The 18,990-nt window shown below is 35.4% G+C and overlaps 1 protein-coding gene across 1 annotated transcript in view; it reads right to left on the bottom strand.

Moving 5' to 3' along the window:
• LOC148942051 (BAI1-associated protein 3-like) overlaps positions 1-18,990 on the bottom strand; it is a 146,900-nt gene that overhangs the window by 25,821 nt on the left and 102,089 nt on the right. Inside the window, exon 11 of the mRNA XM_089103219.1 lies at positions 516-617. Within this exon, the coding sequence (XP_088959345.1) occupies positions 516-617 (102 nt within the window). The remainder of the gene's footprint in view (positions 1-515; positions 618-18,990) is intronic.

Below are 18,990 nucleotides of genomic sequence, written 5' to 3'. Positions count from 1 at the left end.
CTGGAAACTCTCAACATTCGCCCTGAGCATGCACTTGGCCAAAACAACAAAACAAGATCTTGAAAGAAGTGTCATTGACCCTTTCCCCGTTAGACTCAATAATCCATAAAACATCCATCAAAGCGAGAAAATTTCTGTTTTTTCATTCTCACTGACAAAAACCATAAAACAGACATAAATTGATGTTGACATCCATGAAAAACAAAAAATAAATTGACTAACACACATAACCGTCCAAGAAACATCCATAAAAGTTATAAAATTACTGATTTTCAAGTGAGAAAAATCCTGTTTTTTCATTCTCAGTGAGAAAACCATCTCCCTAGGGACTCTATGCCCATATATGGACTCCCCCTTGGACCTTTAGGGTCCTTTCTACTCTTGTTAGTATTGCTAATAAATGTATTTTATGTTATCTACCTTTGTCTCATTATTAACCAGGAGTTTTTGAAAAAATGCCCATTTTATTTCGAAATTGATGTTAAATAATTTCAGTTTGTAAAACAGCCTCTTACCTCTTCAGGAATTGGTCCCAATTTGGATTCATCTAAAAGGCCAGAATTTTGAATCCTCTGAAATACCAAATCTGCATATAAAATTGTTGAAGCAGAGACAGTCTAGAGTGAAAAAAGTAGTTCAAAGTTAGAAATTAGAAACTATCACATAACAGTATTTGAAAAAATTAGAAAGGCTATTCAGAACGCTTCCTTGAACATTTGTTTAGTCAGTGGAATTTGAGCTTGGATACACAAAAAAAATCAATTTTTTTCTTATTGTTGTATAAAATACAAAATTACATATGAAAAATTGAATGAGAGTTCAATTTGCACTTTTTAACCAAAAATGTGTTTAAACATTCAATCAAGAGGGAGAAAAACAGATTTCATTCTGATATTTATTATATCAGTGTTCGTAGTGCTAGCTACCGCTGGCACCACTTATTGGGGTGTATGTGCGGGGTCACCACTTTTAAAGGCAAAAATGGCGCAAAAAAGGTTGCTATGCCCCTTACTCGAAGGGGAGAACCCCTTGTCGGCCCAAATGTTAGTGAGATTCCCGCTCTTACCCCAACAGTTCCTTTATACTAACGTCATCGGGTGGTCTATAGCCACATTTAAAGCCAAAGTTTACCGATAAGATTTTCTAATTAACCCTTTAGTCTCGGCCTAAGCTGAAAAGTAAAATAGGTACATAGAAAAATTCTTACTGTATTAACACTCACGCTGTATAAAAAGAACTACTCAAAAAGGATAAATTCTTCCAGACCGCTAACCGCAGCACGCGGTGGGGGTTACTAGGGGTGGTAAAAAATCTTTCCAGCCAATCCCAGGATTACTAATATACTGGCCAATCTCCCTAACTGCGCAATTTCTCCCTCGTGGTCTATTAGCACGTACGCAGTTAAGAGGACCCAAAATGGCGTCAAAAATAATAGGAAAATTAATATTTATTATTTAAAGAAGGAAAATAATGAAGGGGCCCAAGGAAATGAATCTGGGAGGGACGTTTATCTGACAAAACTGAGACCAAGGGTTCCAACACCTCCCCCCTATGATAAATGGCCCACATCCCCATTGGATTGGCTGGAAATTCAAACACAATATCATAATACTAAACTCAAAATCATTAGACTTGTATCTTCTCTTCTACCAATGCCTTTGCTTCCTCTGCTTGGCTCTGGATCCGTCGTCCTCGACACGTCTCCATTGAAGGACCACCACGGTCTAGATCATCTAAGATTCGCATTCGGTTTTGAAAATCCAAGTCCCCAAAATTCGTATGAATTCATTGTGCATAGCACAAATAAAAAACAACAAATTTTCTCGCTCTCACGAATTTACATTTGAGAGGAGCAGAGAATCAGTTTCTGGCAATTTCGATGATGCCAGCCATCGTGAAAAATTTGGCTGCACTAGTCTCTTAATTTCCATCTGTGGAAACAACTCCATATCTCGATAAAAAAGTAAATTGCCCCTTGGCATAATTTCAAATAGTCTAAGGCCGAAAATACACAGGCCTGTGAAAACGATAAGGGTTTAGGAAAATGAAGTAAAAATCTGAGTAAACCATGAATTGCTTGTTTCTGGTTTCCCTCCCCTGGGATAATTAACTGAAGAATATACGTTGATGCTAATTGAAAATGAAATTTGGATACATCTCCCACTGAGTACAATTTGCCGAAAATAATTGTTAGTTCCCATGAAGAATAACAGCTTTGACTAGGATTGCTGGACAACGGTTTGGGTGAAGTATGAAGTGACTGGGAGAGAGTATCCCCCAAGGACTCCAGATCAGAAAGGCAAAATCTCGGTAAAGGGATCACAACTTGTCCGCCAGTTGTGCATTGAGGAAAATGGCTATCTTTTGCGACTTCCCGCAGGGGATCTTCCCCCTCATAAAGGAACAAACCCTCTTTTGAGTTGATCAGACCAATATTAGATTCCTTTCCAAGTTTTTTCAATCCAAATCGACATTCAATATTTCCCCTCTCTTTTGTAACCATCTTGTTTTATTCCCCATGGGTCTTTGACCTCTTTTTCCCCCTTATTGTTAATGTTTTCAAGGCCAAGCCTATCCAACATTTTTTTATTTTTCGCCACTGCAGGCTGAATCTCCAAATTTTGTCTCTTCTTTGCATTCCTCTTTTCGTCTCTACTTTTCTCAATTCTGTCATTCGCGAAAAATAATAAATCATCTTTATATCTGGTTTGGACTCCAGTGTCAACTATCTTTGACTGAATAATTTCATTGTAGCTCCGTTTAATATCTCTTTTCTCTCTCTTAGTTTTCTTTTGTTTTGTAGTAGCATTAAAAAAATCGTCATGAAATCTGAATTGGACTCCAGTGTCCGTCTTTGACTGCATTTCTTCATTGTAGCTCCGTTTAATATCTCTTTTCTCTCTTCTAGTCTTCTTTATTCTTACCGTCGAAATCATTAGGTCGTCATCAAATGGGATTTGAACTCCAACATTTGGTTTCTCATATTCTACCAAAATTTCTCGAACTTTCTGAGGAAAAATGGGTACAATAAATTTTGTCTCCCTTTTTCTGATACAATCGGGGTTTCATTTTGGCCTGACCTTGTTTGCGTCTCATATTTATTAAAAGCGTTCTCAAGTTTTCTATTATTTGCAAATTGTCCTGAAAAATCAATTTCGTGCGTCTTATTTTCAATATTATCTTGTCTATTTATTTCCGCACCCCTTTGTGGAATATCAACATTTTGAACATGCGTATCATGTATTCCGTTTTTCCGATAGGGCGGCACAGCCTTCCCATTTGTTTTATGGGCCGGTCCACCTCCCCCCGTAGTTAACAAAGTATTATATTTTCTCGTAAAAGTGTTTAATGTTTGGTAATTTTCGTTTTCTCGCAATTGATTCTTAGACAAATTACTATGGCTATCTGACAGTCTAGAAATTAGTTGTGATAAAATCTCACTTTCTGAAATTCCCCAGTGGGTCTCTATTAGGCTTACCATGGTTCTTTTAAACTCCTGGTGATATCTTTCTTCTTTCTCTCTCGCTATTCTTTCTTCCTTCTCTCTTTGGTCCCTTTCATTTCTATCTCTTTCGTCTTCTCGTTCTCAGGCTATTCTCACTTCCTTCATGAAATTTAATATTTTTTGTCTCTTATCTTTCTCCCTTTCTTTTCTATCTTTCTCTCTTTCTTGTCTATCTTTTTCAATTTTGTCCATACGGGCCTGATGAAGTATTTCATAGGCTTGACTATCTTTTTCAATTTGATATATCTCATCCTGTAATTTTTTCATATGTTCTTGGTGCTCTCTCTCAAAGGCCTCCATATTAGCCTTTCTTACTTTTTTTTTACTTTTTCTATGGGCTTCACTCGCCCTTTTCGGTCTAGAGTTAATCTCATCTCTGTCCGACATAATTTCAAAATTTCGTTTATCATTATTTCTTCTCAATTCCTTTTCTGAATTCCTTTGTTCCATATCTGTACTATCTCTATCCGTATTTTCTTTTATTCGTAATTCCCCTTCATTTGGCACAGCCTCTGAGGGGTTATTTTGTTTTGTTTTTTCATATATCCTTCCTAAGTTTTTTTCGTACCCCCTCATTTTACCGCGTCTACTTCTCTTTGATTATATTAACTCTTATTCAATTAGTCAATCTTGGTAAGTTCAAAAACTCTCACGCAAAAATTATGATACGCAACTGTTATTGTGAATTATCAGCTCCGTGTAATGAGATTGAACAATTTTTCAACTAACCGGAATGTCTAGACTTCATTAGGGAATAACAACTTCTTTCACAAAAAACAGTTTTACGCGAGTGAATTATATCTCCGAAAAACGAATTAACAGGGGTTGGACAAAAAATAATCAGAAAAACCGAGCGAATATTCCACTAGTGAATTAGCTGGACTAAACTCAAACAGGGGAACTACCCTGCAAAACAAATCACGTATCCTCCCTGGATACTCGTATTCCAAATATAATCTCCTCCTGGGAAGATTGCTCAATAGGACAGGTGCTTCCCACCTTCCTTGTCCAATATGCGCACAAACTGACAAATTCTCCTGATTTGCCATCCTCAATGCTCTTATAACCTTCGTCAATGAAGATTATATCTAAGTCAGCCACTTCACTCAAATAATAACCTAACTTTCAACGTTTTCTTATCTGCCCTTAATGGCTGTAATACTTTTAAATACGGAGATTCTCCCACTGTAAACTCAACTCATCAATTTCACGTTATTCTTTTTTATATTTGTCTAACAAGGCTATAGCCCATTATAGACCTTCTTATTAATTAATTGCGTATTTTTGTCTTTTTATATGCCACAACAATAGGCTACTATTATATGCTAAATTAACCTGTCTCTTCGAAAGCGTAGAGTTCTTTTATTATCAACGCTGTTAATAATTCCTGTTCTTGCTGCCACCAATGTTCGTAGTGCTAGCTACCGCTGGCACCACTTATTGGGGTGTATGTGCGGGGTCACCACTTTTAAAGGCAAAAATGGCGCAAAGAATTGCTATGCCACTTACTGGAGGGGCAGAACCCCTTGTCGGCCCAAATGTTAGTGAGATTCCCGCTCTTACCCCAACGGTTCCTTTATACTAACGTGATCGGGTGGTCTATGGCCACATTTAAAGCCAAAGTTTACCGATAGGATTTTCTAATTAACCCTTTAGTCTCGGCCTAAGCTGATAAGTAAAATAGGTACATAGAAAAATTCTTACTGTATTAACACTCACTCTGTATAAAAAGAACTACTCAAAAAGGACAAATTCTCCTAGCCCGCTAACCGCAGCACGCGGTGGGGGTTACTAGGGGTGGTAAAAAATCTTTCCAGCCAATCCCAGGATTACTAATATACTGGCCAATCTCCCTAACTGCGCAATTTCTCCCTCGTGGTCTATTAGCACGTACGCAGTTAAGAGGACCCAAAATGGCGTCAAAAAATAATAGGGAAATTAATATTTATTAATTAAAGAAGGAAAATAATGAAGGGGCCCAAAGAAATGAATCTGGGAGGGACATTAATCTGACAAAACTGGGACCAAGGGTTCCAACAATCATTTTTCCAAGAAATCATTCTTCAATGTCGTTTAGCGCAATAAAACAAAAATAAATATAAAAACAAATAGAGAAAAGATACAATGAAAAATGATAAAAGGACAAAAGAAACGATGAGAAAATAAAACCGCAGAAAAAATACAAACTAAAACCCAAAACGCTACTTGGGTTGACAAGAAATAATAAAAAAGAAACTTAAAAAACATGAACCGGAATAAAACAATGAAATACAACTTCGATTGAAAACTGAACTTTAAAACTAAGAATGCAAGTAAATACCATTTTATTTAACTTAATAATTTGAAAACGCAAATTTTATTAGCTTGAATACAATTCACATAATTTCTCTTTCTTCTTTTCCTGTTATATATATTTTCTGAATTATTTTACCGTTACCTTGATTGCGAAATTCGGAATTAAATCAGTTATTGATTATGCGTTGCTAGTCAATAAAACAAAAGGGAAGAAACAGGAGGGAAACTTACAACTAGTTTAAAAGTTAAGGAAAGCATATATACTGAAGATTTGATTCAGGGTATTTTATTAAAAATAATTAAATATATAAACAACAACAACAAACATTCTTCGTTAATAAGCAGCTTGTTTGTTTAATTTGACTTATGATCTCTTTCTAAGCCTTTTCAATCAGAGAAAATAAAAATGTAGCAAAAAAAAAATAAAACAGAAACTAAAATAAAATAAAAGCAAAACAACAAAAGAAACAGAAAGACATAGTGTTAAGAGAGTTACAGACACCTATTTTATTGGATAATTTTCTCCCTGATTTATTTGACGCTGCAAAATCGTCATCAATTTTTTGGATATGTCACATTATTTCCCGGTAAGTTTTCTTCTGGATCCTAAAAATATTGATAAGCCACATCGAGTTCCAGCAGCGAATAATTAAAAAAAAAACATATAAATAGAGTGAACATAAAGTCCACCGGCATTTAATTAATTTCCATGATTAGAGTTCGGTTTTTGGCTCAGATGACGCAGATGCTAAATTTTGGGATTTAATCGGTTAATTAATGCAACAATTTCATCAGGCTAGGACGTCATGAGTTTCAAACGGAAAGTTTGTGCAGAAGTTTTACTCATGGATAAAAGAAAGTATTTAAATACCAGTAAAAAATAAAAAAGGTTCAGGAAATATTCAAAACTACAAACACCTGGGTTGTTTCATGAAAATGAAATTTACAGGAGTAGGCTAAATTTTCAATTGTATAGGCTAAATTCAATTGTAAGACATTTGAAGAGAAACATTATAATGACAATGAAATACAAATATCATATTGGAAGGACATGGGAACAGATAAATAAAAAGAAACTTCCTAATAGTCGCAAAATTACCAATGTTGATAGCCTGGAAATAAGTGGAAAACAATTTACAGAGCCGAAAGATATCTATAACACCTTTGTCGATTATTTCAGTGATAAGGGCTATAGACTTGCATTGACTTTTAAGACGCAACTGAATTCTTCTTTTATTCCAGGCAATGAGCAACTTGCAGAAGCTTCGTTTAGTTTTTCCGAGATACTGCCATAAGAGAAACAAAAATACTGTGAAGCCTAACAGAGTTACATATGAATTTAGATATTTATCTCAAACTATTAAGGGGATAGCGTCAAGTACTTTACCATTATTAGAGCATATTCTTAATCTACCATTAACCCATAGAGATTTTCCTGAGATATCAAATAATGGGAATATGGGCTGTAAAAATGACACGACATTTATACATTTATAAAAAATGGCTGGACCCTAAAATAGCCCAAGTAAGACATGGCGTTCTACTTTCCACTGACTTTGATCCTTATCTGACGACAAGGGCTGCTACTCGAACAAAATTAATGGTAATACTCAAGGTATCTAAAAAGTACAACCACGGCATAAAATGTACTACCTTCCAAAAAATTTGTCTTTCATTTTCTGGAAAAACGGGACGGAAAACTGGCAGTAGTAAAAGCAGTCAAGATGTGCAGTTTTTTTTTCAAAATACATATGTACAAGTTTAACGGTTATCCTTGTCAGAGCGACTTTTTACTAGACCACCCCCCTCCCCCACCAAAAAGAAATAATTGTATCATTCAGACATTTTATCTTTTATCAGTTAAAACAACACTAACAAGCTATTTTCATTTATTGCTATTACCCATGTTGGGATAGCCTTCCATGCCCCACTTGTCCAGCGTTTGTTTTCTTTATGTTTGTTATGTTTTTTGTTTTTTTCTTTAACCAGGTTTTTTTTTTCTTTCTCTCTTTTGTTATGATGAGGAAATTTTTTTTTTTTTTTTTTTTTTTTTTTTTTTTTTTTTTTATTATTAATACCCAATTTTACGAGCTTTGCTCTCTGTTGGGGGTATATGTTTTTTTTGTTATGTTGATTTATTCAAATAAAAAAAAACTTTCGGTTTTTAAGTAAGTCTCCTTTTTGGCACTTTTTTCTAGAAAAGCAGTACACTACTATTTTCCCTCTCATTTCTTATAAATATTGGACTAAATTGGGGGAGAGCACGCTAGAGGGTGTCAACTAAAAATCAGAGAGAATTGCTAGCTATTGGTGATAATAACTGTAGTAGGGTATTCATTTCCTAAACGATTTTTTTCCGTTTGCATTCGCAAGGTTATTAAATATTGAGGAGATATGTATTATAAAATTTCTAAATTGGAAGCCACAAATGACTTTGGTTCGCGGGCGTGGGTATGGGAACAATTGTACGAAGAAAAGGTCTGATAATCTCATTAAGAGCCTCAAGAAATTCAAAAATTGGGGTTTAGGGTTATCAAGCCCAAAATCCCCCCCCCCCTTCTGTGTTCGTCCCTAAGCAAATCCGAGCCTATTTGTCTTAAGGGCACCTGTCTGTTTTCTGCGTCCTTCTAAAATAAAAACTATTTCAACAACATTCTAATTCCTTTACATTCAAAAAATGGTGTAATCATAGAATAGGGGCTACTGAGAAGGCCAGGTGTTAAGAAAATAATTACTATGCAGAAAAACTGTGTTTAACCCATGTTGAATACGCTTTCAATGCATTTACCTCCCCTCCCTCTCCCTCTCTCCATAAAGGGGAGAGGATAAATTCCATAAGGTGCGTTTTAATTCTGCATATCATGAAGTAAAAATTGCTTTCGTAGCTTGTTTCCTTCTCAATATTCCCAATTCTACGCTAATGTGCCAAAAATTGGGGATCTATTGGATTTCAAAGTCACTTCCGGCTTAACTACCCCCCGCCCCCCCCCCAAACAATGCCTGTAAGTAGTATCAAGTAACAAAACATAAAGAGGGCGGGGACAAAATGTACCTTTCCAGTTCTAGGGAGGATTTGCCTTTAAATTTATTCATTGAATATACAAAAAGGATTTTTCAATTAAAGTATCCCTCAAAAATGTTGTCTTTCAGAATCTAAGGCAATGGGGGATAGCCTGTTCCCCAATTTACGTCATTGATACCTAGATAAAGCCTTTTCCATAAACAAAATTAAATCCTTTTGACTATTTCTACCATTTTCGAAGTCAGCATACTTTCCGCTAGGCTATTCATAATGCCAAATAAAAAACAACAAAATTTGCTTATGACCTTAGATTAAGTCCAATAATTAAGTTGGGCGGGGAAGGGGGGGGGGGGGGGTAAACAATTAAATTGGAAGGGAATGAAAGTCAAATGTCGAGAAAAATATTTCTCAAATTTAGTGGACACTCCCCCGCAACCTTCCGGGCGAAGGTTTTAAGTTAAGGTTTCTGGCATATTGTTACTGCCCTTTTTAATAGTCGAAACTGATTGGAGGGCACCTAGCCCCCCCCCCCAAGCCCATCATTCCCCAAAACACATCCAATCAAAATTTTGAGAGAGCCATTTTGTTCAGCGTACACTAATTGATTTCCAGATAGAAAATATGTTTTTGAGGTGGACACTCTCCCGCAACCTTCAGGGCAAAGGTTTTAAGTTATGCCCTTGGGGCATATAAGGTTTTTATAGAAGGCGTTGTCATAGAAACTTCAAAAAAGACTCATTCGATTGGAAATTCAAAGGGCTAGTGTCCTTTTTAAAAGTCGAAAGTGATTGAAGGGCAACTAGCCCCCCCCCCACACCCATTATTCCCCAAAACACATCCCATTAAATTTTGAGATAGCCATTGTGTTCAGCGTAGTTGATTTCCAGATAGAAAATATGTTTTTGAGGAGGACACTCTCCCAAAACCCTCAGGGTCAAGGTTTTAAGTTATGCCCTGGGGGCATATAAGGACAGAAGGCGTTGTCGTAGAAACTTCAAAACAGGCTCATTCGATTGGGAATTCAAAGGGCTAGAGCCCTTTTTAATAGTTGAAAGTGATTGAAGGGCAACTAGCCCCCCCACACCCATCATTCCCCCAAACACATCCAATCAGAATTTTGAGATAGCCATTTTGTTCTGCGTAGACTAGTTGATTCCCAGATAGAAAATATGTTTTTTAGGAGGACACTCCCCCAAAACTCTCAGGGCAAGGGTTTTAAGTTATTTCCTGGGGGCATATAAGGTTTTTATAAGAATGCGTTGTCGTACAAACTTCAAAACAGGGTCATTTGATTGGAAATTCAAAGGGCTAGTTCCCTTCTTGATAGTCGAAAGAGATTGAAGGGGAACTAGCCCCTCCCCCACGACCATCATTCTCCCAAACACATCCAATTAAAATTTTAAGATAGCCATTTTGTTCAGTGTAGTTGATTTCCAGATATAAAATACATTTTTGAGGAGGACACTCCCCAACAACCCTCAGGGCAAGGGTTTTATATTATGTCCTGGGGTATATAAGGTTTTTATAGAAGGCGTTGTTATAGAAACTTCAAAAGGGGCTCATTTGATTGGAAATTCAAAGGCCTAGTGCCCTTTTTTATAGTTGTAAGTGACTGGAGGGCAACTAGCCCCCCCCCACGCCCATCATTCCCACAAACACATCCAATAGGAATTTTGAGATAGCCAAATTGTTCAGCGTAGTTGATTTTCAGATAGAAAATATGTTTTTGAGGAGGATACTCTACCACACCCCTCAGGGCATGGGTTGTAAGTTATGCCGTGGGGGCATATAAGATTTTTATAGAAGAAGTTGTCGTAAAAACTTCAGAAAATGGCTCATTCGATTTGAAATTCAAAGGGCTAGTGCCCTTTTTAATAGTCGAAAGTGATCAGTAATATTTTTTGTTGTTGTTGTTGTTTAGACCAGGGCACTTCGTATCGAAGGAGTTGTCATGGGAACTTCAAAAGGGGCTCCTTCGATTGAAAATAGAAAGGGTTGATGCCCTTTTTAATACTCGAAAAGTAGTTGGAGGGTAACTAATTCCCCTTCCACGCCTAACCATCCATTGGCCCATATTTTATAAGAAATAAATTCTGAATTAAGATTAAATAAAAATTAACATGTATACAGATAATTCCCAAAAAATAATTTGGGATACTCAGCAGAAACCCAGGAACGTCTTAAAGTGTTATATTCAAACTTTCGAGGCTATTTCTGCTCTTAAAATTTAACCAAATCAAAATAGTGTAAGTGTATCAAAGTTATCAAAGAAAATAAACAGATTTTTTTGCGAATGGTATCAAGTTTTCTATTTCAGGTCAACTAGAGGAGGTATGAAACTAAGTTAAACAGTACTATTTGTGTACAGATTTTTAAAATGGTGTATGTTGTTAAAAATTGCTGAACATTTTTCTCCAGCATACAAATAGCAGGCCAAACTATAAAGTCTTAAAAAAACGAAAAGGTTTAAAGTGTTATTTTCTTTTTCCTGGAAAGACTATGTCAATATAAAACGAACCGAAATTAATTAAAAAAACTTTCTCCACAAAATAAGTTTTTCAAAGAAAAGTAAATAATTCCATTAAACAAAAAATGAGCAAAAATAAAATCAAATAATCTACCAAGCGTCCGGACAAATAATCAAATAATCTACCTGGCGTCCGGACTATCATATAATCTACCAAGCATACAACTACCGCAAATCAGTATCAATAAATAAATGAAACCCAAAACGAATAAATATTAAAATAAATATTAGAGTCAAACTCTTAACGAGCATAAATTAATGTGAGTAGGGTTCAAAACCCCTATGCTTTCTAAAAGCCAGAATATAATTTGTACTTTACTGAAAAAAAAATTCAAATGAGTTTACCCAAAAAAAATGTGCATTGTCAATTTAATATACATATGCTGATATTTTTTCCCAAAAATCTTAATTCATGAAAGAATTGTTTTCAGTAAAGCGCCAATGACGCAGTAGGTTTTAGGCTTCTGCAGTGAGGTGATACCCAAACTCTTGTTTGTAGTTATTTTTATTCGCTCAAACTTGATTTTCGTATTCAATTTAAGTTTCATTCGTTTTAAGATTTATTTATTCATTTACATTAATATATATATATTGTATGTTTGTCCGCATTGATTGTTATTTAATTTCTGATTTCATTGATTGTCATTTTAAGTTTCATTTATACTTTAATAGCAAAATATTTGTTTTCGTTTTAAGCTTGATTTTCATATTCAATCTAAGCATTACTCGCTTTAAGATCTATTTATTCATTTATTTATTCATTATCCATTTATATTATTACTTGTTGTATGTTTTTTGCTATGATTGTTTATTTAATTTCTGTTCGTTTTGGGTTTCAATTATTCTTTAATAGTAATTTCTGGTCGTTTTGAGTTTGAATTTTAACAGTTATTTGTATCTCCTGAGCTTAAAATAGCTTAAAAGTTTAAAATGGCCTTTACTTTTCTTTGAAAAACTTATTTTTCGGAAAGTTTTTTTTTAATTAATGTTTAGAAAGGCGCTACTGGCATATCTGCTACTGGTATCCTTAAACTATCGGTTGTAACTGAAGATGCTATGAATGTTAATTTGTGGAATTTTAAATCTTGTTGTGCAAACACTTGTAAAAAAAAACGGGAAAAGTTCTCTTTTTACGGGAAAACAGATTGCTGATGATTAGGTTGATTTCTTAACACTAAATTTAAAACGGCACTAATTTTAGCAAAAAGTGTGGAAAAAGTACCACTTTCGCATAAAGCATTCAAAAGGTACTACTTTGATTAAAAAAAATACTAAAACAGTACTTTGGTTCTACCCATGGCAACCCTGGTGACAATAAGCTCTACTAGATTTCGTGATAATTAGGATGAACAAAGTCTCCCCCTCTGAAAGGTTATGACGGGTATGAAGGTCCAGACAGCCCAACTAGGACACTTTTCTTACGTTCTGCTAAGTTTGGCTGGCATCTGATAGTCTTTCCGGTTGTCATCCAATGATAAGAATTCATGAATCGTCTCCCACAGAACTCGGATTATAGCCAGATACCCAGAAGGCACAACTACGGAAAAGCTCTGACTTACCATCAAGTTTGGTTGGAATCTAGCGTCTAATTTTTGTAGTTGTGTAGACGGAAAAACCAGAAACCCCTTTTACTATCTCCACAGGGAATTGGTGCTGTCTTGACCCCGAAAATGCACAATTAGGATGACATTTTTTTCCCATTAGTTTTACATAAGATCCAATGACGTATTTCTCAGAATGGTGCAATAGCAAGAATTGAGCTTCACAGAGTCTGACAACCCTTTTCCGATAGATGTCGTGATGACAACAATTTAGGGGTCCCCTCTCTCTTTCTATATGGACGCAGTCTAGGCCTTAAATTGCACATGAAACTAAATTTTACTTCCATACATGTTTAATTAAAATACAGCAACCAACTCTAATAAATACTGTGACGAAAATTTAGCGACCTTCTCATTCAAAGAGGATGGATCCATTTAACCTCCCCCCTCCCCCCCAAAAAAAAACTAAACTAGAAAACTTATTCTTACTCCCTACCAAGTTAGGTTCAAATATGACTATCACTTCAGGTAGATGTTGCTATGACAGGAATTAAAGGATCGGCCCTCCTGACAGAGGTCGGGTAGGCTGCAGAATTAAGACGCTAGCCTCTATTTCACATCAATACGTTGATGGTGTCCGACCAACTATCCTCACAGACGTTGTAATAAGGAGAGCCTAGATACCTAGATTTCTCTTCCCATCCAGCGGGGTTTTGATCTTTGCTTCATTCAGTGAGACAAATGCAAAAATGCCAGATTCTAGAAACTCACCCACCTATAATTCTGAACTTTACTATACGTGCTACAGTGCATTTTGGCTATTGCATTGAGTGCATTAAAAATTTCAGGATATTCGATAGAATATAATATTTCATAAAGAAAAATGACAATTTAAAATCCTATGATTGACTTTTCCAGAACCCTTTCTCTGAACTCTAAAAGAGATTCAAAGTTTCAATTTCTGAGCTTGAACAGACAATTTCACCTTATATAAGATTTTGATATTATCGTATCAAGACCCCGGCGCCGCGCCGGCGGATCGACCGAACGCTGCTGACGAGAGGCTCGGTCGAACGCCACCGAAGTGTCGTAACGCCGCCGGCGCGCCGCAGGCACGCCGCCGCCGGCAGAGGCGGCGGCGTTCGGTCGACTTTAAATTATTTTTACGGCAATTCTTTATTGCGTCAACCGCAAAGTCGGAGCTTTTCCTTCTCATGTGATTTAGTATTTTGATTTTCCTGATTAGAAATCAAGCAGAGCTTGCACCATCCCCGAATTTTCGGGTATTTACCCGAAAATCTATGTGTCAACCCGAAAAAAAATTTTGTTCCCCGAATCCCCGAAAATCACGCAATCACGGTGCCACCCCTAGTGATTTATCACCAGTGACTTTCCCTGCCAAATATTACTTTGTATACCATAATTCTTCAGTGCTCTCTTGTTCATTAATTTTCGTCTCTTTTGTTACTTTGCATAAAAACCAGACAGATGCAATATGCTATTACAAATATTGCAATATACAAAGTTCTTCATATGTTGACAAAAAAAAAGTATCGTCTTTATGAAATGAGTTTAAATCATTTCAAATGCAGTTTCCCAATCGCTATTTCTTACATCATTCGTAGTCAAGAATTTTATTTTCAAGTTGAATAGAATTATACAACGCATTCATTACTATACAGCTTCAGCCTTTTGTTGGATTTTGAAATTGACAGCCGACAGATTGTTTCTACAGCTGAATTGTAAGTTTGCAGATTTTTTTTTTTTGTTGTTTTAGATAAGATTTTCGTAATGTTTAATACTCAATTATTGAACACCTGATAGAAAATACAATCTTCTTTCTGGAACATTTTTACCCCCCCCCCCCCTAAAAAAAACAGCCTTCGGTTGAGACAACATTTAGCTATAGACTAAGCTATGTGCAAGGTTGGGGAATTAAAGATTGAACCGGAAGCTACCCCAAAAATATGATTCATAAATATATTGTAAATTATTGCCTATAGGGAGGGGGATAGGGGGCTATCATTTTTAAATGATAAAACGTCATTTTTTTATTGAAAGCAGGGATGCCAAAAAGATAATTTTTTTTTTTTTCATTTAAAGTGGAGACAGAAGAAAATGATATCAAATTCCCTGGGAAACCATTGAAATATTTTGATAGACCCAGGGCTCCCCATAAGGACTTGTTCATTGTCTTGGGTATTTTGCGATTTCTCATAGGCTACTGGCCTTATTTGGGTTTTGTGTGTGCTCCCTTTTAATTCGATTCTTTGGATCTTATGGAATGCCATGGCGTATCTATCACTCAGTTTTCCAGTAATTTGAGGTATATCTGAATAATTTCGACATTTTTGTTGTTGTCTTTGTACCCCTTTACTCATACTCTCAATTTTTTTTTTCAAGGAACACTAAGCTGTTTAACGTTATTTTACGTGTTTTTTTTTAACCATATAGTGACCTTGTTTATTATTCAGTAAATTATTTTTCTAATGAAAGCTGAGACGGTATCCTATCAAGGTGGTATCCAGAAGGGGGTGGGATAGGGAGGTATTATAGAGGGGGGGGGGTAGGTGACGAACTGGGATGAACATTTCAACATCTTCCTGGAGCTACTTCAGTCTGCATATTATTTCATTTAATTACACTTAAAACGGATGAGCTTTTAATTTTTTTTACCTAAGAAAATAGCTGGCACTTCATTTTTCTTCATAGCGAATAAACAATTAAGTGTTTTTTGTGTCATTGTAATTGAAGTGTTCTCATGTGAAGTGTTCATCCTGTATTTTTCAATTTGATAAATTTACTCCTTTTAGATACAGTTTATAATTTGACTGATATTAGGTATTTATCAGTGTATAATTTGGAATGAATCCCCAAAAGAAAAAATGAATAATATCCAAAAGAGCAGCCAAAAGTGATAAAAAAGCAGCAGTTCAGCCTTAGCCTACATGACATATATTCTATAAAGAAGCCAAAAATAAACTTTTAAAATGCATTTTTTTTTAAATTGTAATTCAAAACCAGTTTTTAATACAAGAAGGCTTCTTAGGAATCCAAAAGAGCAAAAAAAACAATCAATATCAAAGTCGCCCGTTTCAAATGTTTTAAATGTGACAAAACAGATATAGGCAAAGGGCAATATGAAAAAATTAAGCTTCTAAGTTCAAAGTTATATTCAAAGTTTTTACCCAGATAACTGACGAATTTTGTGATACGGTATTTTGAAGTTTTATATGCAGTAATGCTCGATGAAAAAAACTACTAATTTTGATAATTATTTATGTTAGGAATACATAGCTAATAGATGCTTCAACTACAAGTATTATGCAAGGGTTCTGAAACGCCACAGCCATATCGTTTCTACCAGATTTCTACTTCTCTTGATGAATAATGAAGAAGACCAGTTTCCAGCCAGCGACTTGTGAATTTTTGAACTCATGAATAGGCTTGAATCTGTTGTAAATTTAAGCTGTGATTTGAGAAAGACTGATGAAAACAATAATGTTTGCGGTCAACATTGATTGCGCCGGCGGCGTGCCTCCGACATCTTACTGGCGCCGCACCGCCGGCGTCTTACCGGTGGCGTGGCGCGGCGTGCTATTTTTCGCCCCACCGCCGCCGGTCTTCCCTCATCGGCGCGGCCCCGGGGTCTAATCGTATCCCTAGAAAACGTACTTTAAAACCTCAAAAACTTTTTTTATCCTAATTTTAATTATCTAGTAGACAAGAACCTATATATATTGCTTTTTTATAAATAATTAGTGGATACGTTGCAAACTTCAAATAAAATATTCTTCTCTATTTCACAATTCTCTTATAATTTCCTATTCCTGGCTAAGTGGACATGCGCTGGGTTGAGAAATCTTTGTCTGAGGGGGACGGGTTCGATCCCTGGCGTGGCCAGTTATTTGGTTTGGGACGCGGGTCAGTGGCGTGACTCTGCAAGCTTAGCCAGAGTCGACCCAGCTCTAAATAGGTACCTGGAGAAATCTAGGGAAGGTAAGTAGGAAGGGTGTGCGAAAGCACAGGATGGCTGACCCCCAGCCCCCCATTGCACTTCCTGGCTGAAGGACTATGAAACGGAGATCAGCACCGCCAGTTTGGACCTTAAGGGTCTAGTGCCGTCATACTACTACTACTACTAATTTTCTTATAAAAATCTCTTTAGATTTTGTTTTCTTACCATCTCTGGAATAAGGACCACAAACCAGGAGATATTTCTTTTTCTAAGTTTGTTGCATGGCTGAGGATTATGATACAAAAACAATCTCATAGCCACATTTATAATTTTTGCTGTAATTATCAAACTTTCCAGAAAAAAACAACATTTTTTTTCATTTTATTTGATCATCCACCTTAGTAAAATATATAAAAGATTCTAGACACTTACAAGATAAACATAGGATGCATTAGATTTATATACAATCAATCACACTGTCAGGGAGGTAATGTTTTTGCAAGTGAATTTGAAACAAGATTGCAGGGAATTTATTTCACCTAAAACACGAGCCAATGAAACCAAGGTGATAGGGACTAAGTTATTTAGTGTTTAAAACTAAAATAGGCAAAATTGCAGGAAGGTGATCAGTCAAATAGGCAGACATTGGACGTTGTAAAATATACAATTACAAAGTGAACTTTCTAGGGGGGGGGGGTCCAAAAACAGCATAAGTCATTCAATTTATGGATGCATAGAAATATAGAAAAGATTAAGGTATGAAAACCAACTAGGTGAGGAATAAATCATACAAAGCTATTCCTATCATAGCTTTTGACTTAAAATGGTTAAATCATTATTATTCGGTTACAGATAAGTTAAACAAAACATGACACAAAAGGGAAAAACTGAGTAGAAAAAGTTTCGCATTGTTTTAAAAAATTAGTTTCCAATGAAGACAGATCTTATTACATTTTTTTGTGTCCTCGCTAAGTGAATTTGTGAAACATTTTAGCAGAAACAATTTTAATGTGAATATCAATATAATTTGTTTAGGGAGCAGACTTTTTATCTTTTTTTCAAAATTTACTTCCTGATCACTTTAAGTTTCAATGTCACTCATTCTTTTTTCCATTTCCCCCATGCTATTTTCAATTTTTTAATTACTCGCTTAATAAAACATTCAAAGTGATTGCGCTTCTTCCTTGAAAAACATTATTATAGTTATTAACCCCTGTTATACATCATTTTCTATTCTTACATTATAAATATCAATAACCAATCATGTCCAATCCTCTTTTTTCCTTTATTTTATCCTCTAGTGAGTATTTTTCTTCGAAAATATCTCCACAAGGCCACTGACTATCTTTTGCTCATTTTTCCTTAATAGATACTCAGTCCTTTTAGACAAGGATCCTCGGAGAATACAAAAAAAGATCCAGGTATTAGAAAATGCACCATGAATGATTGAGAATAGTTTCCGAAAACTTTTTAGCCCTAAGTAGGAAGACAATCAAACGTTAATCTTCTAGTTGCTATAAAAAAAATGACCGTGAAATTGGTGCCTTATTATAGAAATGAAAAGTAGTTATGAATTATTTTGAATGTAAGATTTATTAGAGGCCAATCTTTTCAAGAAAAGTGGCTATTATCTGAACAATGCCGAAAATGTATTTTTTTCTATATTTTTGCTTTGTATCTTCTATCTGTCTTCGGTAATACTAGCTCCATTAATATTTATGTCTCATGCATGACCAAAGCCGTGTTTTCACTTGGTGTATAATTGACAAAGTAAGCTAATCAAAAGGCCTGCTTTCCTGTGCTGAGTTGAAAAATAGCTTTTTGATATTTTCATTGGTTGAATAATTTTATACTGTATTTATGAAATCCTATGATGACTTCAAAATAACTTTAGTATTAAAACTTCGTATCTAAGCTGTCATAAATGACGTTGCAATACTTTGAGCACTGCTTTTATTCCAAGTGATAAAAAAAAGTTGGCTCAATTTTATTTTAATAGGCGATTCAATACTTTGACACAAAACAAAAAAAGAATACTTTCTAAAAAAGAATAAAACAAAAAAAAATTATTGAATGCTTTCTGTAAAAAGAAAACAAAAGTTAAGAAAAGAAACGCTGAATTTCCTTTGATGACAAGATTTT

Source organism: Artemia sp. Qi Xiang Cuo, chromosome 17 (assembly GCF_049724085.1).
Source record: "Artemia sp. Qi Xiang Cuo chromosome 17, ASM4972408v1, whole genome shotgun sequence".
Taxonomy (NCBI): Eukaryota; Metazoa; Arthropoda; class Branchiopoda; order Anostraca; family Artemiidae; genus Artemia; species Artemia sp. Qi Xiang Cuo.
Note: the sequence above shows the minus strand (reverse complement) of the source record. Positions and strands in the feature narration are given on the sequence as shown.